The sequence below is a fragment of the Varanus komodoensis genome, unplaced genomic scaffold (genome assembly GCF_004798865.1).
Source record: "Varanus komodoensis strain SLA01 unplaced genomic scaffold, ASM479886v1 scaffold59_1, whole genome shotgun sequence".
In the NCBI taxonomy this organism is placed as follows: domain Eukaryota; kingdom Metazoa; phylum Chordata; class Lepidosauria; order Squamata; family Varanidae; genus Varanus; species Varanus komodoensis.
Window position 1 is genome coordinate 2945489 of NW_025336221.1, and position 24768 is coordinate 2970256.

General features: G+C 46.0%; 1 protein-coding gene across 1 annotated transcript in view; it reads right to left on the reverse strand.

Moving 5' to 3' along the window:
- Positions 1-24768, reverse strand: part of ERBB3 (erb-b2 receptor tyrosine kinase 3) — a 97168-nt gene that overhangs the window by 8178 nt on the left and 64222 nt on the right. The window contains exons 7-23 of the mRNA XM_044449534.1: positions 23476-23617; positions 21715-21828; positions 20911-21031; positions 19901-19974; positions 19109-19199; positions 18371-18570; positions 16718-16850; positions 16529-16619; positions 14906-15060; positions 13761-13814; positions 9592-9733; positions 8727-8846; positions 7595-7693; positions 4052-4237; positions 2222-2377; positions 540-615; positions 86-232 (exon numbers count right to left, since the gene is read on the reverse strand). Of these exons, the coding sequence (XP_044305469.1) occupies positions 86-232; positions 540-615; positions 2222-2377; positions 4052-4237; positions 7595-7693; positions 8727-8846; positions 9592-9733; positions 13761-13814; positions 14906-15060; positions 16529-16619; positions 16718-16850; positions 18371-18570; positions 19109-19199; positions 19901-19974; positions 20911-21031; positions 21715-21828; positions 23476-23617 (2101 nt within the window). The remainder of the gene's footprint in view (positions 1-85; positions 233-539; positions 616-2221; positions 2378-4051; positions 4238-7594; positions 7694-8726; positions 8847-9591; positions 9734-13760; positions 13815-14905; positions 15061-16528; positions 16620-16717; positions 16851-18370; positions 18571-19108; positions 19200-19900; positions 19975-20910; positions 21032-21714; positions 21829-23475; positions 23618-24768) is intronic.

Genomic DNA, 24768 nt, shown 5'->3' on the forward strand with positions numbered 1-24768 from the left:
CCAGATTATGACCAGGGCTGACCCTGCTTAGCAGAATCAGGCACTTCAAGCTATAAGGGATGGGAAAGTTTCTCCAGTCACATACATTTTACCATCACCATGTAGACATCAATGGTGCAGATCTGGGGCTGTGCAAGACGCTCCCCTTTCTCCAGAAGGTCAGGCACTTCTGAAAGGTGGATCCCAGCATAAGGTTCACCCCCAAAGGTCATCATCTCCCATAATGTCACTCCTGCAGTGGGTGAAATGACAGAAAATGGAAGTGAGCAGAATTCCCAAGAGGCAGTGCAGGGGTGCTGCAAGCAAAATCTCAGGGCAGCTGCAGGAAAAGTGGTAGAAGTTATGTTGAGAGGTTCTGACTGCACCAAACAGTTTTGGGGCTGGGGATGAAAGAGGACACTAGAGAGCAATTCTTAATTCAGGCGTCAGTACTTGGGGAGGCCTTAAGCAGGTATTTCTTGATTATAGAGCTTTCTTATGGTGTCAAAAGATGTAGCCAAATTTTCAGGAGCTGGAGTCAGTTTGTCTGGAACACCTACCGTAACTCCACACATCACTTTGGTGCGTATATTTTCCAAAATGTATGCTCTCCAAGGCCATCCATTTTATTGGTGTCTGAAAAACATAAGGCGGAAAGGTGACTTTTAAGTATGAAGCTAGAGAAACATGTGAACACACTCTGTGAAGAGCAACTCTGAAGCCAATCCATTTCCCCTAGGAATTTGTAGCTAAAACTTTACTCCTAATGGCCTATTAAAATATCATGCAGAGGAAAGGGTTTTTTTGTGGGAGGGAGTAGAAAAATGGGGGTTATCACTCCCTGGAAACTCAGTCTTTATCTCTTCTCTTTCCTCTTTATTTTTATTTTAAATATTGTTCAGTTTACAATAGCAGTGGTTACTTACTGCTTATTACATACGTACTACTGACTCATTGTTTTATCACTCTAATCTTTCCATTAAATTACATGTTATTGAAACCACAGGCTATTAAAAGCAGTTGGAGTCTGAGTTGGTACTGTTATTTTATTTGTATATAAAATAAAGCACTGCCATTTTGCTGAAAAAGTAGCTTTTTTCTTTTGTCCTCCTGGCACTCTAAAACACAGACTGTTTTTCTGAAAGTGTTATTTCCCATTCTGTATTATAATATCTCCCTATATAGGTCTTTAGCATCCTTCCAACATTTGGCTATCAACACCGGTACTGCTGTTAAAAGAAACCCAACTTGCTTTTGATCTAATAAAGTTTGATTCTGACTATCAGAGGTATTCAGTAATGCCAAATCTGGTGTTTTTCCCACTGCTGTTTCCATTATGGAAGATACTTCTTGAAAAATTTCCATTCAAAATTGTTGAGTACATTCACAGCCCCACCACATGTGAAGTTCCCTTAACCCTCTCCCACACAATGGTAAGATTTATCAATCTTAGCAGATATGGATGGCATTAAATATCATTTTGTAATATTTAAAGCTATATCCCTGTCCACTTAGCTGAACAGTTTGCTAGGGATTTTTTCTGACATTTTTGTCCAGTATTCTTGATATATTTTAACAGCCCAGTCAGATTCCCAATACAGTCAGAACTTGTGAACCCAAGTCCTGTTTAAGTAACAATCTGTTTAAATTTGTTACTTGCCTTTTAGCCTTTCCAGCTGTAGTGACTACTCTTTTTTCAAAAGCTGTCACATCCGTGATACCTTCCTGTATAACATTTTGCTTTGTAATAAATGTGGACATTTGATACCAGGCTGACCATGTGATTCCTGTGTTCTTCAATGAGGTACTCCCGAAAGTTCTAGGTCTAGTCGCTGTGTTTATAAAATAATGCATTAGTCTGTCCAACTGACTGTCCTTTAAAACCTTTTTAATCTCTCTCCTCTTCTAAAACTTACAAATACTCAGGAGTATTCTTCCAGAGGTGAATCATAGCTTTCTCTCTCCACTTCCATTTAGCTGGCATTTTGAAGACATTTAAGATTCCAGATGGAGAATTAAAGCAGTGACAGCCCTCCCTGCACAAGCTTGCAGAGGAGATGAAGCTACAAGGCTTCCGTATAGCCTGATTCTGCCTAATCTTGGAAGCTAAGCAAGGTTGGTCCAGGCTGAAATCTGGATGGGTGAGACTTGAGTCCTGCATTGAGCAGGTGGTTGGACCCAGTGGCCTGCTAAGCCCCTTCTAAGCATTGTCCTACCTGTACTGTCTCAGGTAAACACTAACCTTAATCTCATTGTAGAAGTATTTCTTGTCATCCGGATACAGTAAGTCAGCAATGCCAAAATCTGCCACTTGTACTTGGCTAGGAGATTTTACCAAAACATTGCGGGCAGCAAGGTTACGATGGACCATGCGGTGCTCCTCCAGATAGTACATACCCTGGACATAAAAGAAGGAAGAACAGATGAATGAGAATGTGGTACAAAGCTTGAGTCACCTGAATGTATGTTGCTTTGGGGCATCTCGTTTAGAGGAAGAGTGATCAACCTAGGGCATCCTCACATATACAGGTTGATCCCATCATAATCTATGATAATGAAAATCAGATGTTGCACACCTTCAAGAGTAAGGCAGCCCTGAAATGGGGTGACTAGCCTATATATATCCTAAAGAATCTGATAGAGGGGTATGTTGGGAAGGAGACCGGAGTGAAGCTAAATGCATTTTGCAGCTTCTTCATTTCCATGTTGCCTGCCAAGAACCCGGCACATTGAAAAAAATTCCGCAACATTTTCTAGGGCACATGCTTAGCTCATTCTAGACAAGCCCTATTGAGGCTCATTGCTGCTTCACATGAAATGAGAGGACAGTCTAAGCCACACACTTAAGTGGCTGCATGTGACAAGGGATATTTCATGACAGAAGACACACTGTCTTTCAGGGAAGTTTTTTCAGCACTGATCTTCAGCCAAAGCATTTGTGCAGGTCTTCTCACTTAGGACCTTCCTGATAAATTTTCAAGAAACTCCACTGCTTCCTGGAAGACTCTAGATTTAAGTTTTGGTGGTGATTTTTGATTGGTATGGTAAATTCTCCACCTGTTTCTACCTTATCATTAGCTTTTCTATCTCAGCTATATATGTTAACAAGAGGACACCATGCCAAAAACACACACTCACAAATGTAATGGCTTGTGAAACAAGCAACAATCATACATATATGATTACATGACTATATATATATATATATATATATATAGCATAACTAAATTAATTGTAGTTATTCTATTTGTATTTACCTCTACTTAATTGCTTATCCTAATAACTCAACATGGCTGCTGGCTCCAGTCATCAGCTGCCAATTTAATGTTGTCCCCCCCCCCCCAGTAGTGTCATAATTTCAGTTATTACAAAGCCTCTGGGTGCTGTGTATCCTCTTCCCTCAGCCTCATGCCACTGGTGACCTCAGCAATGTGATCTGCCTGAAGAGTGTGCTTCATTTCTGTTAGCTGAATTGGTTAATTTCCATTCCATTAAAGAGAGTCACTGCTATGTGTAAGGTACAGTACCAATTTGTGAAAGTTCTTTCTGAAAGCAGGAGGGAAGTAAATTATTTCAGGCAACCAAACCAGGATAGCTTGGATGTCAGTGAAAAGGCACATGTGCTTCCTCTCCACCAAACTATGGCAGTCTTCCAATCCTGCTGATGCACCTTGTGGCCATCCCATGCCATTGCAAGAAAGTCCCTCAACCTTCAGAAGCAGTTTTGCAGGGAGAGACAGAGGCTGCAACGAGGAGGAGGAGCAGCAGCAGCCGCCGCCAGGAAAGCCCTATTACATTAGCAGATTTCTGCTAGCACTTCTTGGATTCCACCCAGTGAGCGGTACCTTTCAAGTCCCACTTGTACTTCTCTGAATTCAAGCCATAGGTGTTGATCTACACTTATGCTTGAGACACTCCCCGAATATTCTGAATGCTGCAGTTCTCAAAAGAAACAGGAATAAGACTGCATTAAAAAGTCCTCTTTTTAAACAGAAGATCATCTCCAGCCTTAAGGATTCTGGGAAAAACCTTTCATGGACCCACAGTATTCCCCCCGAAGCTCCCTACTTACCTTGGCGATCTGCACACACCAGTTTAGCATCAGCTGTGGCCCAATGGCATCCTTGTTTTTGCGGACATATTCCAGCAATGATCCCAGAGGCAGGAACTGTGTGACAAGTTGCAGCTGCGTGCCAGTACAGATGCCCAGGAGGCGCACAATATAAGCATGATCCAGGCTACCTATTGCCAACATGTGCTGAACAAAGACAGAACCAAAAGACAGACAGCATCAGAGCAAAGGCCAGTATGAAGTGCTGAGTTATATCTAAAAGCAAAGGAAGATACCAGTAGGGTTCTGAGAAAAACAATTTGAGGCAAAGCCAGCAGCGATCCTAGCTGGACAAGGCTTCCTTTAGACTCTTCACTGCCCAAAAATAATATGCTAGCCTGTCTCTGCAAGCAAAACTGGTCAGCTTCCCCCTCTACCCATGAGAGATAAAGGGCTTCCAAGAAGGTACCTGATATTCGCCTTGCCTGTTGGCTTCCACGGCCAGTTGGTCAGTGACACCAAATGGATGGAAGTCAGTCAGCAGCACCAATCTAGGCAGCACCGAACTGATGGAACCATCAAAGGAAGCCATCAAGGGAAGCCAACTGGGAACACTCTGGGAACAGTCTAGGAAGACTGGCACATGGCTGCCATTGCTTTCAAGATGTTATTTTATTATTTTATTTTTGCTACCGGGGAGCTAGTGACTTTAATGCTCACAGACAGCATTTTTAGAAACAACTTGATGAAGCTTACCATTCCTAAATTCTGCCCCAAGTCTGGCAAGGAGTGGTGCCCACCATATAGCTGGTCTGGCCTTCCAGTCAGGATAAACAGAGGCTTTGTGCCATTATGACCTTCATCAAAATACTTAATTTACTGCAGGGGTGGGGGATTACAATGAGGGGAATGACCCCTCCCGACCCCTCCCCCCACCAGCCCTCCATGGACTGAATGCTATCAGAGAGTGGCCACACACCCCGGCAGCACTTGACTCCTGGCCAAAACACTCCTCTAGATGGCACTGGTTGGAGGGCCTCCGGTCAGCCCTTCAGTCGGGGACCTGGCTTCACTTCTCTTGGGCTTTCCTGGACCAGTGACGGGAGATGATGGGGGAGCTTTCCCTTCATAGGCCATTCGCCCTCCTGAACCACAGAGAAACAGTGGGGATCCCTCTCCCTGCTGGCCACTAGGGTGCAGGGGAGGGAGTTGAGGACAGGTGCTAGCCTGGTGGCCAAGCTGATCCATGGGCTGAAAAGCCCCCAGTGCTGCTTCACTGCATCACCTGGAGGGTACAGGTACTCCCCAAGTTACACAAGTCTGGGTTACGAGCAATCCATATTTAGGGAATGTGCAGAGTGCCATGATATTAATATCTGCCTATATTAGTATCTCTCAAGAATGATGTGACATGTTTGGCAGCCTAGCATGTTTGGCAGCCTAATTCCCTAGAGATACAGTGTTTGTGGCTTTTTCTTCTGCAGCATCCAGACCCGAGACTCCAGGAGTAGCACACCGCCCGCCCCCATCCCACCCCATAGCAGCACAATCAAACTCTGACTCTCTAGCACCAGGTCTGTCTCCATCATTATCAGTTAATGTTAGGCTTAATGTTAACTCAAGAATGTTCTAAAGCAGTGGTGGCGAACCTATGACACGTCTGCCACACTGGGCACACAGAGCTCTCTCTGTTGGCACGTGAGCCAAGTTGCGCCAGCATCGCCCCAGCAGCCAAGCATTGGATAACAGCGCACATAGAGGCCATGCACTTGCTCGGAAAGGAGTAGCGGTGCCAGGTGATGACATCACAAGCCAAAATTCATTAGCTGCAACACGTCCGAGCTTTCACATGGCCGATCAGTCCATTGCCAAGGAGAGAGAGAGAGAGAGAGAGATTTGGTTGGACTGGCTGTGAGTTGTTTTTTCTAAACTAAAAATCTGTTTTCAGATTTTATTGTGTTTAGAATGGGCAGAAATGATGAGCTGTGCAGAAAAAGCTACTCAAGGAAGGCTTTTTCAAAATCGTCCTCTTTTCAATGGAACTTTAGCCCTGTATTTGGGTTAGGGTGTGCACCAGGGTAGGGTTAAGATTACAAAAATGAGGTGTCCTGGCATGATTTTGATGGTTGGAATGTGTTTAGAATGAGCAGAAATGATGAGCTGTGCAGAAAAAGCTACTCAAGGAAGGCTTTTTCAAAAGCTCCCCTTTCAATAGTATTTTACCCCTATATTAGGGCTAGGGAAGTGCACCAGAGGCATGATCTATAGCAGTGGTGGTGAACCTATGGCATGCTTCCCACAGTGAGCACACAGAGCCTTCTCTATCAGCATGCGAGCCAAGTTGTGCCAGCTTCCCCCCAGCAGCCGAGCATCAGGTAACAGCGCACATAGGGGCCATGCGCATGCTCAAAAAGGATTAGTGGCGCCAGGCGATGTCATGAGTCACGATTCATTAGCTGCAACTCGTCCAAGCTTTCGCATGACCAATCAGTCCACTGCCAAGGTTGGACTGGCTGTGAGCTGTTTTTTTCTAAACTAAAACCACAGTTTTCAGGCTTTATTGTAGTGTTGACACTTTGCGATAAATAAGTGGGTTTTGGGTTGCGGTTTGGGCACTCGATCTCTAAAAAGTTCGCCATCACTGTTCTAAACTTTCTTAAGAACTGTTTCTTTTGTTTATTTGTTTATTACAATAATGTACACCCACACACACACACAGATTCCCTTTCACTTCAGTACCTGTAGTTAGTTTATTATTGCTGCATTATTATCATTATTACAATGCTGTATCATGTTTAAGGTGTTTTAGTGTATATGTAAGTGTTTAAGTGTTTTATATGAATAGAAAGGTAAAATATATACATATACTAAGACAAACATTTGGCTTACTCATAATCTGAGTTACATACAAATTTAACTTAAGGGCATTGGAACTGCTTAATCTTGGGGGGGGGGGGGACTTCTCAGGATTGGAACTCCTTAACCTGGGGGCTGTCTGTACTCAGAAATGTGGACTGCAACTCCTGTTAGAATGCCAAGACTGTCCAGGCCAAACTAGATGTGTTATGGGAGATTCATGACTGGATCTCCTCCTGAGATCAGAGCTGGTGGAGTGGGATCAGATCTCCTCATCTGCACTTCCCCAGTTCAAATTGCTTTCCTACATACCCTTACAAACTGTTATTTACCACCAAGGTCAGGAAAGTCAGGTCCTGTTTTGTACTTGACATTTTTCTTCCTTCAGAGCTAAAGCAACTGAGTGGTGGGGAGCATTTAAATTGGAAACAATGATAGAAGAAGACAAGGGTAAATAATTCATACATACACCCCAGCATAAAACTAATCCTATATCTGCTGTTAAGCAAAGAAAAGGGTGTTGGGAAATCCAGTTATGAGATCTTCTTTTACTATGTCTGCTTTGGCCCCCAAAGGTGTGTTTCTCATTAGGACTACAGCGAAAAGCAGGAGGCAGTGAAATCCATGTTACATTTGTGATCTTAAAAAGAGGCGGGGCCTGGAGAAAGAGTCCCAGCCCTGCTATCAGTGACCCTTTGAGTTACTTACATCGGTGACAGCATGGAAGGTTTGCCGGCCACTTGGGTCCTGGATAACTTTGATGCTCACAGGGATCTTAAGGGAGTCTCCATCTGGAATCCAGAAACCCTGATGGAAAAGAAAGCCAGAGGAGATGAGCCATAGCTATAATGTGAGGAAGCATGAATAAGTGTTGAAGAACTGTCGACAATTCTGCTGTTCTAAGACTCCAAGAGGGAAGCAAGCTCTCTTGAGATTATTTTGCAGCTGCAATTAGGAAACCGCCAGCCTTATTCCTGGGGAGCGGAATCTCTCCCATTCTCTTCTTCTTACAACTGGGAAAGGGAGCTCCTTCCTACCCTTCAAAAGGCAAAGGAAGAAGAGTCACATTCACGTCAATTCCCAGCCATGGGATAGAGGTACCTGGGCCATAACTGTCCACAATCGAGACAGGGTGTAGCCTCACCGTACCTCAAGCAAGAAGTGGCAAGCCTAGCCAGCACTGTGCCTTGAGCAACTTCACTGCACTGGCCAAGGCTATGCTTCCAACGAGGCTGGCAATCTCCCAGCTCAAAACAAGAGGCTATTGCAGAGGCCTCTGTGTTATCACAAAGGGCTGGAGCAGCTGCTGAATAAAGAGTGGCACTTAGCAGTGTGTCAGGTGCCGTGTCTGCTGAGCCTTGGATCTGCACAAAACACCAAAGGCCCCCTTGGTAATGCCTGCTACCAGGCAGCTTTGGTGGGAAGGAGCAGACTCCCCTACTAGGGGAAACTGGCCGTCTTTGTTGCATAAAAACCGTAAGCCTGGAATGGAATATTCAGAATATATTCCAAACCCATCCATTTCACCAGCTCCTCTATCCCTAATCCTAGATACTAAATACAGTTCTCTGGCCCAGGGCTCTTTTCCATGACCAGCACAATGTTCTCTGTCTCTCTGTTCCCTTCTGCGTGAGAAAGTCTGCATACAGCTTAGCCCAGGGATGGGGAATGTGTGGCCCTCCAAATGTTGGCCCATGACTCCCATCAACCATTCTCACTGGCTATGGTGGCTACGGTTGCTGGGAGTTGGGTTTCAGCAATATCTGGAGGGCCACTCTTTTCCCATCCCTGGCTTAAGAAAACAGAAGCAGAAGCTGTTAGTTTTGGGTCTCAGACTTACTTTGTGCACTGTTCCAAACACTCCTGATCCAAGAACTTTTACTTTCTTTAATTCTGTCTCCTTGAAAATACGGGCCAGAACCTTATTGGCTTTCTCACTGGGATCCAGGGGCTCCAAACTCTACAGGAACATGAAAGAAATAAAGAATTTAACCATCACAGTTCTATCAGACGTACAAGCTTGTCACCTCCAAGCTTGTCACCGCCTTTCCAGAGAATTCATAGGTGGTAGCTATTCTCCTTCTTTCTCTTAAAAGAGGTATTTCTAATCTCATTCTAATTCCTATAAACTCCCAAAGATGCCAAGTTGCGGAATCTTATAATATGACGTTCCTTTTTAAAGGTATTTTGTCACAAGTGCAGAGCAATCTTATTTAAGTCTACCCTAAAATAAGTTCAATGTATGTTATTTACTGAATGGATTTCCTGCTCAACAGGCAGATACCTGTTAGGAGGTTCATCATACCAGAAAATACAAAACGATACAATAACAACCAAGGCAATAAATACAGTGATGAAAAATATATTAAAAATGCAGTCGAAGATGCCAGAAAAATGCATTCCAGGGACATGGGAACTACACAGAATGTAGTTCTCCTCCATAGTTCCTGCTGGCCCCCTCGTGGGTGGTGGCACCCAGAGAGGGGTCTGCAAAGAGAAGTTTAATGAGACTTACTCCCAGTAAGTGAGAATAGGATTGCAGGCCTAAGTGGTTGCTGTCTGTCACTGAAAAGAGACTGTGCTGAGACTGTGGGACAACAGGTCTAGGCTCCCCGACTTGCCTCCATATGATAAAACCGTAACTGGGGTCTCACACGAAGCTGGCTTTCTGCGATCTAGAGGAAGGCATAAGGATACAGGCTCACCTCCCCTCTTTCAAGGTATCTCCGCATGGCTCGCTTCTTCTGGATCTTCTTGCCGCGGCAATACAAGAAAGTCAGCAAGACACAGGAGCAGAAGACAAAGAGGCAGCCCACCACCATCACGGCGATCAGAGTTGGGGCCGTCCTGTGATGCAAGAAAAGAGCTGCACGTTAGAGCACATTTCCACAGTGCAGCAAAAGCACTGAAATGAGAGGTGAGCCCAGAGGTTGTTCAGCAACCCAAGACGCCCAGTTTTCATTTTTGAAAGTTTCTGGTTCTCATGGTTGCAAACAATGGTTTGAAAGTATGATGGCAATGCTGGTAAAATGCTGAAAAGCAGTGGTGGTCAGGACTGGTCCTAAATAAGATTTTCACGGGTCAGAAGAAGAGGCCTGGAGGCTTTCCATAGTTCTTTGCCTTCCCATGATTAGCACTGGTAGAATCAGCAGGCAGGGTAGGAAAATGGGATTAATGTGAAATAAGAAAACAGGGTTGTTGTAAAGATTATTGAGAATACTATATATGAAACTGGGAATGTTTTACCGTGGGGTGCACATACTTCTACTATTGTTCATCATATATGTAGCAGAGGGTGTTTTTTCTTGGTTCAGAGGAGAACGGGAGTAATCATGTTTAGTGCACAGTACACAAAGTCCTGGTATTTGCATGACACATGGGCAGAAAAGCCATTCATTTGGTGAATGAAGCAGACATGCTACCCGGAGGTGAATTCCTTTCAGCTTTCCCAGTGACCTTAACAGTCGGGTCAAAGGACTTGTGTCTCTGCCTGTCCTCATGCACATCAGAGCCACTGGCAGTCGTCCCCCGCCCCCCCCCATCCCTCCATGCCTTTCAGTCTCTATTCTCCTGCCTCATACTGGAGGCGCCAGAAGACTGCAAGGCAGAAACAAAATCCCAGAGAGATACACACAGACTAAAATGGCATAATCATTGGAAGCATTTGAGCCGAATCCTTCCATAGCCTCTCTCTTCGAGAGCCAGTGTGGTGTAGTGGTTAAGAGCATAGGACTGGGACTCAGACGATCTGGGTTCTAGTCCCCGCTCAGCCATGGAGCCAATTGGGTGACTTTGGGCCAGTCACAGACTTTCAGCCCAACCTCCCTCACAGGGTTGTTGTTGTGGGGATAAGATGGAGGAAGAGATGTAAGCTGCCTTGAGCCCTGTGTAGGAAAAAGGCAGGATATAAATAAATTAATAAATAATAAAAGCCAGCCAGGCCCCCCATCCAATAGCTAGGCCAGTCCTCCTCTTGACCAAATGGAGCCCCACACCGCAGGGTTTACATCCCATGCCAGTGGGGAGCCATATCCCAGCATTCCATGAGTTCCATGAGCCCTTCAGTCACAGGACTCTCAGTCAGGTGACTTCCCCCCACCTCCTGCAGTTGTTCCCTCCTGTGCACCAATAGCATTAGAAGCGGGGGGGGGGGGGGATCCTTCACAGGCAGGGGGGTATTTAGTCCCACTTTTTATGGAGAAAACAAGCAGGAAAGAAGATCAAAGGGTGATGATCCAGATGATCCACACCCTTGGGCAACAGGTAGAGGCCTGCACTGGCCCTGCCCTCATTTCATGCCGCCCACAAAGGCCTCAAGGCAAACTGGCATTGGTGGGAGCTCCAGTGTGACTGCTAACATGATGTAAATGAAAAGTGGAAATGGAGCGAGCAGAAAGGCCTTCTCAAGCTTGCGATGGATAAGGTAGAGTTCTCTTGTTTGTGCCCAAAATTGAGATTCTGAGAGCTGTTGAGTGTTCTTTCTGATCAGCCTGGCTCTTCCTGCTGTGATCAAGCTACCGGCCCCAATGCAAGACCCTCTGTTTACACAGGAGCCGGTCTTCTTTGCTGGAAGGGTAATAAAAGCTGCAGCAAGATACAACAAGCTGTGCCTGGTAGAGCAGACAGTGGAGACTGCAATCTTGGCCAATTTCCCTGCCTTGACAGGCATGAAAGGCAGCTTCTTAAAGCCCTAGTATCGCTAATGTTGCTAAACTTGGAAAGGAGTCATACCGCAATCACTGTTTAGTTTTGGAAAACAGGTGCCTCTGAGATTAAAATGTCAGAGGAGGCAGGGGCAGCAGAATGGGATGAAATCCTTCAATTTGTTTTAACCAGATCTTAATGGCAGAAGTAGAAGAAGGACCTAACCTCTAGAAGACTCTTGCAACTTCTGCACTTCCAGCAGGAAAATAACCAACCATCAGTGGCTAAGCTATAGGCCAGAAAATATCCGAATGGCATGCAGAGGCTGTCTGGGTTCTCTTCCAGGTGTTCGAGGAAGGTCCCCAAGAGAGAGCTCTCAGTGCTGATTTCACAAGGAAAAGAATATGCCTGGTTTTCACTGCTGGGTTTCGGCCATATTATCAGGATAATAAAATTGCTTTAGTATTTCTATAACAGCCTTTGAGTCTTCCACATGTAGTGGCCATATTCACACAGTTATGGAGAAGAAAGCATCCTCAGTGACTTATTTCCCTTCCCTGTGCATGCTAGTTGTGTGACAGGGAAATTAGAAGTATTAACCCTGGCAGCACAACTTGTCATGCCATGCAAACCCATCAAGGATGGCTTGTTGCCATGGGTAACAAGCCCCGCAGAACCAAGGCTTGCTGTACAGCTCTCCATGGCTTAGTATCCATAGAAACAAGCCACACTTGTTCAGTTTCACATGATACCACTGCAAGAGATGTTTGTTTATTAGATTTATATTCCTTTTTTTCTTAAAAACTCAAAAGTGGCTTGTATCAGTCTCCTCCTAGTGCTCTCAGTCTTATTCCCCAATAACAACCCTGTGAAGTAGGTTGGGCTGAGAATCTGTGACTGGCCCAAAGTCATCCAGGTGGCTCCATGGCTGAGCAGGGACTTGCAGGTCGCCTAATTCTAGTCCTGAGCTCTTAATCACTACACCACACTGGCTCTCTGGTGATGTTGGTTATGCTAATCCTCCCCATCATGTGACCAGCCCAGTGGGGATGGGAAATAATGCATGGTGGCTTGGCTTGGATCCACATTTACACAGACTAAACTCACTGAAATACTAAGTATGAGTACATCTGGATCCAACATACTATCTCCATAATCTCCATACAGCTACCTTATAAGTTAGGTTAGTATTTTATCTCAGTATTGCAAATGGAGAAGGCCATGATTGAAGAAGAATGTTTAAGGCCACCTGGAAAAACTCATAGTGGATGAGTGAAAAAAAACCAGATTTAAACTGAGGACTCCCCAGCTCACACTTTTGACTGCCCTTGTATGCATTACATGCCAAGCAAGTGTCTTCCACTGAGCTATAACTTCTAAAGCTCCAGAAGTTCTTGTGGGAGGGATCAAGGCAGGAATGCCTTTGTACAATTTAATGAAGATTGTCATAGAAGTCGACAGTGCAGTCCAGACCACATCACAAGCATAACCTGCACCAGGGTACACCTTGTTCATTTTGTCTGCTTATGTCTTCTCTTTGTTAATCAGAGATTTAATCACAGAAGACTTCATGAACCCATCTCAAGGTTCTCTCCCATTTGTGGGCAAGCACACCTGCCAATACAATACACTCAATTTATCGGGAGAATAAATGGGCACAAAACATACTTCAACAGTACTTGAGGGGATGAAACATCAAAGTCTGAAAACTGGGTAAGGAGGACTTTTGAAAGAGAGTTCACTGCTTGTGGGGCAGCTGCATGCTCCACTTTTTCCTCTTGTAAAAATGTTTGCAGCTTTCCTGGTATTTGAACACAGGATGCTAGACCTTATTCAGAGTCAGACCATTGGTTCATCCAGCCCTGTATTATTTAATGCAGCCTTCCATAATCTGGTGCCCCCTGGATGTGCCATGTCAGCTGTAGTGCAGCCTCTTTGCAGGACACCTGGTTGGGAAAGACTGATTTAGAGTCTACTCGCATTCACTCTGGAACTCCAGCCCCTCAGGCAGAAGCTCTTTGAGGTTCTTTCAGTGGGAGATGCCAGAAACTGAACTCAGGACCCTGTCCAAACCAATCAGGTGCTCTGCCACTGATCTCTGGGTCTCCCCAACAATCCTCTACAGGGCTGTGGTCTCTCTCTAGTATTTGTAATCTGGGAGGGCCATTCCTAGGTAGTATTTGTACAAGCTTCCCACTGCTGTCATGTTTGGTGGGATCCTGACAGCTACCTGGCAACAGGAAGTTCCTCAATGAAGCAATCTTCAATCAGTGGACCATCACACCTACAAAAGAGAGAACCAAACGGTCAGCCTGGTAGACGAAAGTGAGAGATTCAGTTCGCAGGAGATGCATCTAGATAATAATCCATGCTGGCTTATTAATCAGCGCTCCATCTGCTGGTCATGTGTCAGCTGATTTCCCTAATTACCCTTGCCGGGCACAGGCTTTTATGAAGTCTGAGCCCAAATGATGTTAAGTCTGCTGGATAGTGGTTGGGTGGCTTGTTTTATTTATTCATTCATTCATTCATTCATTCATTCATTTATTAAAACATTTTTATGCCGCCCCATTCGCCGAAACCTCGGGGCAGCTTACAACAATAAATTAAATAATTATAATCATAAATTAAAAATGTAAACATTAGAATAAAATACAAACATACAATATAAAATAAGCCGCCCTGGCCAGATAAAATTCAATAATATTAACATTTAAAATGCCGCTTAAATAAAAAGGTCTTCGCCTGGTGCCGAAAAACAAATAACCACCCCAGCTACTTACTCTCATCAGGTTTGGACATCACAACCTCCATCTAGCAAGGGTAATTAGAGGAATGCGCTGTCCCGCAATGGCATGCACAAGAGCGATTACCAAACCACCATGGCTTATTAACCACCCTGGGAGCAAAGACAGCCAATGAATCCAACATACCTTCTAGGGAAGCGGCATCTAGCGACCCCGGGTGTGGAAAGCAAGAACACAGCCTAAATTCTGTACTTGTCTCCTCCAACAGCAAATACAAAATTGCAAAATATGGCTCCTCCATCAGCCTCAGATCGAGATTCGGGCTGATGGGCATAATTCCAAGGGTTGGATTGGCTACAAAAGGCACTGCAACAGAATTTGCTCAGTAGACAAAGGTAGGTTCACATGACCCTTAAGCTCAGGGTGGCTGCGTAGCAAACTTGGCTTAAAACAGCCTGGGGTCCCCACCCTTCCCATTTAATTAAGAGTCACTTGGTGATATTATTTGTGTGCAGAGCAACTGAAGGACAAGTGCACTTGATATTTTTTGTGTGCAGAGCGACTGCAGGATAAGTGCACAATAAAACAGAAGCGGCTATTACTCCTGAAGCCCCCCTTCCCCTCTTACCCTTGCGTGCAGTTCTCGTGGCATGGCCAGCACTCCTTGTTCACATCAGGGAACTTGAAGATGAGGCCCTTCTCCCCTAGGATGCCCTCAGGGCATCTCTCCACACAGTGTGGCCCGTCCTTGTAGTTTGCGCATTTTGTGCAGGCATCTGCACCCTGAGGACCAGAAAGAAAGAAATGGCAGGTGCCGGGGAGACCACCGCACCCCACAACACAGGCATCCATGAAAGGGAACAGCCCAGATCCTGCTCCCACGGGCTGCTCCGTGTAGATCAGAGAAGGCACATAGTTTGCCGAAGAGAAAAGCCCTGCTGTCATATTCCCTAGAAGGTTCCTTAGCCGTGGCTGTATCAGATGCTGGAGAGAAAGGCTAAAGAGAAGCTGCCCAGCATTCCCCGTGTTTATCGGAGTGTTGGTGTGGGGGGGGGGTGAGGAGTGCCTAGTGTGACCTGGTGCTGCAGTTCCTGTGCCAGTTTGAAACTTCTGACCATTCCTGTCCAAGTCAGAAACTCTGCTTCGATCAGGGATTCATGAGGGCATTCCTAAGTCTCCAGTGCTCCCTCCACAAAATGGTACCTGGCCCTGCTTTGGGGAAGCTAGTGGCCTCCCAGGGAGTTTTGCCCTGCAACTCCCATCAGCTTTAGCCAGCAGAGCTAACAGTTGGAGATCAAAGCAAGTGGAGGACCACAAGTCATCTCCCCCCTTCCCTGCATGGCCTGATTTCTGCATTTTCCATAACTTGGGAGCGGAGGTGACTTGAGTGCAGTCCAAGTCATTTAGCTACCTGAGCATAAACAGCCTGAAATGTGAGCCCTCATCTCACAGAAGGGCCTCCTCTCTGCATTTTATCTTTTCGGGATCTAGTCCCCTGGCAGGACTTGAAACTAGGAAGGATGGGAACAGCCCCAAGCAGGGGCTTTATGGTAGTGACTTCGAAATGTTAGAAGTTTCTTGAGGAGCTGCAAAAGGCAAACCTCTGTTGGGTTTTAAAAGAGGTTGCATAGTTTCTCTTTTTTTAATACACATTTTGCTTATTTGGTGTTTTTTACATATTCTTGTTCCAGTATGATATTGCATTCATTTATCTGTTCACTGCTCCGAATCCTGGAACAGTGGCATACAAAGATCTACAATAAAATAATGAATCTGAGTGTGCAGTTGGAGTGACACATGAGAAATACGCCACTTCGATCATCTCCTTAGATCAGTCTGAGCCAGCCAGCAGTATACTGGAGTTACTCTGCACCCGTGGCTTAGGAGCTACACTGAGACCACTGCTCTCCACAGGAGTCTTCACATCTGACCAAATCTTCTGACACAGGTCTTGCTTCCAATACTATCACTACATGAGGTGTCATCCCAGAGCAGGGCATTGACTGATGTGTCCACTAGGCTATGAAACATCTGTCCAGGCAGATGTTCTATCTGAGCCTTCAGAAAAGACTATCTCTGCTCCAGAAAGGCCTTTGGCCAAAAGAAAGGTGTTTGCAATTAATATAGGTGTTTTGAGCATCTGAAAAGGCATGCAGTAGTAATATTAAATAAATGCATCACTGAAGCAGATCTTCGTTCATCCCACACCAAGTTATGGCAATGTAGCCATGTTATGGGAATATCGCCATACCGATCCATTGCAGGTTAGGCCTCCCTCGATCTTCTGGCACTGTGGATGGCACGGCAAGCATGTTCCATCTTGTACAAATTCTCGAACCTCCCTACATGGAGCAAAATGGGGAGAGACAAGATGTTACACACCTGGCGCCCAGAGGGAAGGAGGACGCAGAGGGAGGTGGCTGCAGTGGGCTATCCTTACCCCTCATAGAAGCTGCAGGAGCTCACACAGGTTCCTTCACGGCTGTAGTTGAGGCAGGAAACACACTGGTCCGGGCCAGGCCCCCAGCAACCATCCCTGGAGCAAAGAGGATCGCAGACTTTCCCCTCTTGGGCTGATAGAGAAAGAGAGTGCCTGGATCACAAACTGGGAGCAGGAACCCACCAGGAATTGCAGGCTGTGTGGTCCCTAGAAGAGAAACGCTTCACGCCCGTTGTCATCTTCCTGACCCATTCAACAAACTGATAAAAGAGAAAGTCCTCAGTCCGGTGTCCTTTGGAAATGGCAACGGTCCAATTTCCTAGATGTCTGCCCATTATCATACTTATTGTAGATCTCTGCCATTGACAGAGACATGCAGACTGCTCATAAACAGGAGTCATTCAACAGTGGGTGGAAAACAAAACTGGGACTACCGTCCACCTTTATGGGAGACAGTAAGATCTACTGCAGAAGGATTTACTAAAATTCTTTTCAACTATGGCAAGAATGGAAATCACATCAGTCTGGAAATCTACATGCAGACCATCAATTGCAGGCTGGGAAAGGAGATTTGGGAATATTGCCTTACTAGAAAATTTAACCACATTGCTAAGAGTTATGTGCAATAATGTAATTGACAGTATCGTTTACACATGCTGGCAATCCTGGATTTCATTTTTTAGCCAAGCAGAGTGATGTGGGGGTTGAAACTTCCACAATCACACGTAACTATCTGGAAAGACCTAAGCAATAACCTTTAGTTAAATCTAGACTGATAGTCCCACCAGAGGAAGGTTCCTTAGTTTGATTTATCTCTATTGCTCTATCCAGGTTATTTCATGCTTGGTGTCAGGTATGTTTCATGTTGTATTATTTATTGATGATACAATACAACATTTTTAAAGAAGCAAAGCATGGAACACCTGCTCTGAGGCTAGCAACAAGCCTCCTGGGCAGGCAGGGGTATCAGGGACCCTATGACTGAGTTATTCTGATGTCACAGTGGGCAACACTGGCCAAGTTAGCTGAATGCAAAAGAAAATGAGCTGATTTTATTCAATGGGAACAAAGAAGTCCTGCCTGCACACCATGGAATTTTTCAAACATCATGTTGGTGCCAATGGAAAAGAGAGAAGATGCCAGGTGTATGCGGAAGGTGTATGCAGCCAGCTCCACATACCTGGCTGAAACAGGCACACAATATCAACTATACTATACAGGCAGCTCCCAAGCATGCAGGGTCTCTGTGTGTATGCGGTGGCTCAGTGGCAGAAGCGGAAAGGAAGAGGAGCATGCAGACATCTCCTGTGCTGTTTCTGCAAACACCATCAGATTAGGGTTAGCTTTGCCCCTTACTGAGGTGCTTCTGCCCTCCACATAAAGAGAACCTGCTTTTCTCTGTAGGAGGGTAAAGGGAACTCGGGGACACCTTTGTGGGATTCCTCTGTCAGAGGAACTAAGAAACTCCTGTACAGAGAGAACAGTGCAAAAGACAGACAGACAGACAGCATGTGCACACAGTACAGAAATTGCCCACGCTGAAATAACCTCTACAGAAACACTAAGGCTGTTTGCCTTTGTTTATGTGAACAAAACGACACTGGGCACCATGCCTTCCAGTCCCAAAGGCCCCTCTACTGCCCACGCACTCACTGCATCTCCTGGGTGATTTGTTACTCCTGATGTCAAGGTGTGAACGTTGGCGGGAGAGGCTTTCCCATTTGATCGTGTGGTAATAGCAAAGTTGTCGGTTCTCAGTGATGTAGACTTTTCCGGCACTGATCTCCCGAAGTGAGCGGAAGCCCAAGGAGGTTACATTTGAGTTCTTCATGATTAGCAATGAAAAGCCACCACTAAGAAAAGCACAAACATAACATAAATAGAGCCATGCCAGATCAAAAGACTATCTAGACCCACATTCCATCTCCACAGTGGCCAACCAGCTGCTTCAAAGAAGTCCACCCTCTTCTGCTCATGTTGCCCAGCAACTGATACTCTGGGGCAAGCCCTGTCTGATACGGAGTAACATATAGCTTTCACAACTAGTGGCACAGGAAAAACCATGGGTCAGCGGCTGGAAAGAAAAAAAGTTCCTTCAGCCTGCAAATCTTGGGCGCTGTGGGCCTCTCCAACCATACAAACATGGGCAACTGACACATCAGAGTCCACAACTGCCCATCCCCTGAGCAACAGCTCGCAAGTGTTCTGCCTGCAGGGATTCAACCAAGTTCCAACCTCTGTCGCCATTGCTGCGGAGGTATTTCAGAGTGGCTTACCCACAGCTCCACAGCAGAACGTTCTGTTGGCGTCACCAGAAGGACAAAGGAGCCCTAAAGCCTTCTGCCACCCCAAAACAAGGCAAAGCAGGCTGGTCAAGGGAGAAATTCTTACTTATACAGGCTGCGTCCACCAATGGTGATAAGGTTGGAGAAGACACTGAAGTTGTGCATGTGTTTTGGCCATGACTGGATGTTCAGATATCCTGGAAGCAAGAACAGAAGGTCAGTGATTGCTCATACACTTCCTCTTGCCTCATTCACAGAATTTTATGCAGAAGGAACCATGCACACAATGCCATCTTCCATTAGTAATTCTCCTCTGATTCCCTACTGCTTTTTCTACCTTTCTATTTCCACAAAAAAGTTTGTTATAGAGGAAAATCTTGAATAGCTACACAAAAACATCCAATACATAGCGCTGGAAATCCTCTCCCAGGAAGCAACTGCTATGCAACCTCTGAGGCTGAGAACCTGCATAGCAATGTGTAACTGCATACCGTGCTCTTCTTGTGGGGCAGCGTTCTCCACACCGATCTGAGAATGTCTAGGCTATCCCTACTGCTCCCTGGATAAATCTGATCACAGCCCAGTTCCAGTCAGTCCTGGGAAAAATGCAGCACTCAGCAAGGTTCCCCAGATGAGTAAGAATTGGTCTTTCCCCGGCATCTTATCATCTTGTTCCTAAATAATATAATTTGTAGTTGTAATGCTAATGCTAATGATGTATTCTATAATAATAAACTCACACTCCCCTGTCCATTCTTCTTGTTTCTATTTTGCCAACGGCACACTGGGCACCACACCGAACACTCAAGAGCCCTACAATCTACATTAGGCGAGAAACTCGCAGAACACCACATATCTGTCCTCGCTCTCACAAAGAGTTGACTGCATCAAAGCTCACCTGTGATCTCTTGCACAGTCCGGAAGATGTGGAGTTTTTCTGGCTCCAGGGCACTTATGTTGTGCCAAGGGTCACTGTCGGAAGAGAGTGGAAATGGTCAGAACCAACAGCGAACCTCAGACTGGACCGCCTCAGTGAGGGGGATGGTCTGACAACAAAAGCACCTTTACTCCGTGACTTGGCACACTGCATCATCCCTGTGCATGTTACTCTCCTTTTAGCCTCATCAGTCTGCCTTTGGGAAATGGGTGTTTGGCAACCAGCCACATCCCTGGCAGCCTCATCCCTGGTGAAGGTACCACAGCACTCGCTCCAAATTCCAAATAAGACCTTTTTATTTAAACGATATTTTAATTGTTAATCTGTGTTTTATTTTATGGTTTCATATTATCGCCGAGAACTCCAAATTTTTAATATTGTTCTATGCTTTGTTTATTTGTTTTCCTTGTGAGCCGCCCCGAGGCTTCAGCGATGGGTGTGGCATAGAAATGTAATAAATAAATAAAAGTGCACATCAGCCCCCAGACCTCTGAATGATTGGATGATATGAGGCCTGACTTCATTTTATACTATTTATGCAAGCGTGTGTACCTCCAAGGCTACAGTGAGGTTATAAATCAGATTAAAACCCCTCCGAGTATTTGGCTGCCAGAAACTCACACACTGCAATCTAATCCATGTGAGGGGCACCAGTTTAGGAAAGGGCAGTTGAAGGGAACTCCCTGCCTTAGAGGTTAACCTTCAAGGTTTCAGGTGCATCCTCAGCAGGCCCCAAGTTCTGTTTGGCTTCAGATGAGAAGGATCTCATCATCTTCCACCCAATGGAATTCAGGATCCCCTGGGAATCTGTCTAGGATCTGTTCATCAATGGCCAAGCTGCTTGGCAGATCTGCACCACAGCTGAGTGCGGATTCCCCAAGTGAAGCTCATGCTGCGTGGCTTTCGCTGAGCCACTCTGTCCACCTCACAATATCAGGCCCATGTCAAGCTTCCTGCTCCTGTATGCTCACCCTTTCAGACCAGTGATAAGGAAATCCAAGTTGCCCAAAATTTTGGTGCAGTTGATAAAGTGATGAATGTTGCTGGAATCCACTGTCTGATATTTGCTTCCACTTCCAGTCCCTTCACAAGCTGGAGACAAAGCAGGGTCACTGGTGAGTGTTCAGAGAAGTGAACAAGGCCTGTTTAACCCCCACCTGGTACCTCCCTGGAGCTGATGGGAGAGGCAAGGATGTCTTGGCCAAAGCTTCAGAACAGCTACAAGATGGCGGGGGGGGGGCAATTCCCACTTTTCTTTTTGTAATCAGGGTATGCATTCTCAAGGCCTAAACACACATGTCTCATAAAATGTGAAGTGTACCGAGCTTCAAAATCCCAGCATAGCTCAGTGGCAGAGCACATCCTCTGCATGAAGCGGCAAGCCCAGGCATCTTCAGGTAGGGCTGGAGAAAACCTCCTGCCTGGAACCCTGGGGAACCACTGCCAGTCAGTGTCAGCAGTACTGATCTCAGACTCAGTATGGCAAGTTCTTACATGCTTATGTCTCTTAAAGGAACTTGGAAGCAGCAGCCCAACACCTTCCCAGCCAACCCTTCCGAGTTTTTTTTTAAAGAGTTTTGTAGCCACTTGGACATGATGCCCATGTCCTTCATACATAGCATTAAATGGCCCTGGAAGTGTCAAGATGCCCTCCTATTTCACTCTCCATTCTGTCAGGTAGGAGACGCCATGGCTCATACCCATCATGGCAAAGTATTCAGCATCCAGGACATGTTCGGGTACCCTGCCCACGTGGCTGTTCACCCCATTCCTACCTTTAGGGCAGAGTCCCTCACACTGCTGGCAGATCTTCTGGCCATTTTTTTCTACCTCCATTTTGTCATTAGGGCAGGTCCGGACACACGAGCTCCGATCCACCACAAAATTATCTGCAGGGATTAGGATACAAGGTATGAGATAACAGGAAGAATGAAAATATAAGGAACTCCTATCTGGAAACCCTTGGTCTCCCTCTAGACTTGAAAGAGGAGGTCTGGCCTTTACGTTTAATGAGAAAGCTGAGTAATAGCTTTCACTGGGAAATGCCTAACATTCCGACATTGGAATCTTTGTACATGGAAAGGTGGCAAGGGGCCATGGCAGAGAAATAGATATAATGCGTAAAATTAGCAAAAAGCAGCCCCAAAATATCTGATATACATAAAACATGGCCTCATATACAAATTGTATACAAATCAGGAATACATCAAATCTACTAAAGCCCTTCCTCAGACTGCAGGAGGGAGACCAAATACATTTTGATGTTATGAAGACCCATAAAGAAAAGCTCCAAAGAGCCAAAGGATTCTTTCCTGTGGAATAAAAGGGTGGGGGAGGAATGTTAAATGTACTACCCTCTGTCAACAACAAAATTTAAGTATGATGCCTTTTTTTCTCATTTTGCTTGTCCTTGGTTAGCATCCAATGTTAGTCCTACTTACAGTAAACCCACTGAGATGACTGGGACACAACTTAGTTAAGTTCTATTCATTCCAGTGGATCTATTCTAAGTAGGACTAATACTGGATATTACCTTTTGTATTTGAAAACCCGATAAAACATGTGAAACATTTCCTAAAAGAGATGTGTGTGGGGGGTGAGATACTGGTTACTGTCTATAGCTCTGGTGTACTAGGTCACTCGATAAGAGAGCTGTAGTTATTGGGTGGTACAGAAATATAATTGATGACGATCATGATGATGATGGTAGTGGTGATGGAATGAAAATAAGGGATCTCCCAAGAGGACAATCACCTGTTTCCGTATGAGATTCAAAATGGCAGAATCAATGCACAAGGATTATATGGCAAATGGTTACAAAGCTGGCCACAGTGAGCCTTCATGGATCAAAGCAAGAAACACACACTCATCTTGGGAAAAGTTAGACCCAATTTTTTGAAAATGAATGGCCTTGAGCACAGGAATGAGAAAACAAAATGGAGCAAAAAAAAAAAAAAAAGCGGGGGGAGTGCTAGGGAACATCCCCTCAGTGCTCAGAATCATCAGCAAGGGCAACCTCCACCAGGAGGAGAGCATCCCATGTATGAGCACACATGCCATGTACACTGAAGTACAGGAGAGGGCAGGAAGCTGCTTATCTATCCCCTGCCGAGCTTCTGAGCATCCTCTAAGATGACTCACATCCCATTGCGATGAACAAGGCCTCTGGTTCCTGTGTTACTTCCTTATACCTGTCTGAGGGCCAGTTCAAAAACGATGCACCCTGCACATGTTGACCTCTGGAACTAGGTCTGCATGGAGGCTCTTAACCACCCTGCAGGATCCCCACACGCCAGCAAGCACACGCCAGGCAGGTGGTGCTGCTGCGAGGGTGCGCCATGCGGTGGGGCCAGCACAAATGGCTCAGAGGCCTATGGACATGGCAGCCCTCTCCATGGAGCACTTGTGTGCGCAGGCGATCTCGAGTAGCGTCCATTCAAGGGGGACACAGTGGTTGTGCCGGCCCTTTGAAAGGTGACTTTCCACTCCAAGCACCAGCCACCCCCTGATCACTATGACTGCTCCCAGGGACTTACGTGGGCAGTTTTTCACACAGATGCCACCATACTGGTACTTGGTGTCCGGGTTGGGCTCCAGCTGGAAGGTATGCTTGTTGTAAATCAACGGCCGCGGGCAGAGTGTTTCACATGCCCCGCTGTCATTGAAGTGCCGGCAGGCCTGGGGTTGAAGAAAGGGTGTCACGGAAAGATGGAGAGGACTCTGGTCCCCGCTGGGCCAGTCCAAGAGTCCAGACATGAGGTCCTAATCGAAGGCAGCCTCTCCCTATCCTGACAGCCTAGGGAGACACAGCCTAGGGGAGCGCAGTGGGAAACAATGGTCGCTTCAACCACATGCATGTCTTCCTTGGAATACCTTTGAAAATTGGGGTGAAGGAACATGGTGCTCATGGCTCAACACGAGCAGAGGCTGAGGCAAAAGCACAGTAAGAAAAGCAATGAACATTCTGGAAAACCTAGAGATCGGGAGGTAGGATGATAGTATAACTGTTGCAAAGGTGCAACAGCGCTTGGCTGGCTGGTTGAGGGGGCAGAGACGGAGGAGGGGGCACTCAGATGGAGACAGCGTGGCACTCTGTCAGTGCGGGCATTCCTGATGGGAGGACAGCGCTGAGGGACAGTAACACTAAGAGACTTCTGCCAGAAGCATGGTGTCAGACAATGTGAACATGGCTGGATTCCCTACACATAAGCCTATACTCCCCCTGTGGTCCAGCTCCAGGACCATCTGCCATCAACTGCCCTTGGGGAAGAAATTCAGGAGAGAGAGAGAGAGAGAGAGAGAGAGAGAGAGAGAGAGAGAGAGAGAGAGAGAGAGAGAGAGAGAAGCAGCACTCCACCCCCTTAGCTGCACCTGCACTGCCAAAGAGTGATACACCTGCCCTGTGAGAAGTATTTCAGGAGAGACAGACAGACAATGAGAGCTCGGGCTGAACTCCCCACCCACCGCCCCATCAACAGATCTGGGGCAGGGGATTCCCTGAGAGGGAGGACCAATGAAGAAGATGACACCAGGGCCCCATGCTGCCCCAGCCAGCCCCTCCCTACCCCAGGGGGCACCTTCCACCAACTGCCTGGTGCAAAGTATCCTGATGCATTTTCATAATTAGTTACTCTCATTTGCTGTGGTTTTGTTATTTTTCTGCTACTGATAAGCCACCTTGGCAGGATTTCTCACCTGAAAGGCAGCAAATAAATAACTGCAAATCTAGAAATATAGAAAGCAGAAATATAGAAAGCAGAAATTCCCCCTCTGCTACCACTACCATCCCCTCATCTGCTCAACTTCCTCCTTGACACAACCCAGGTGTA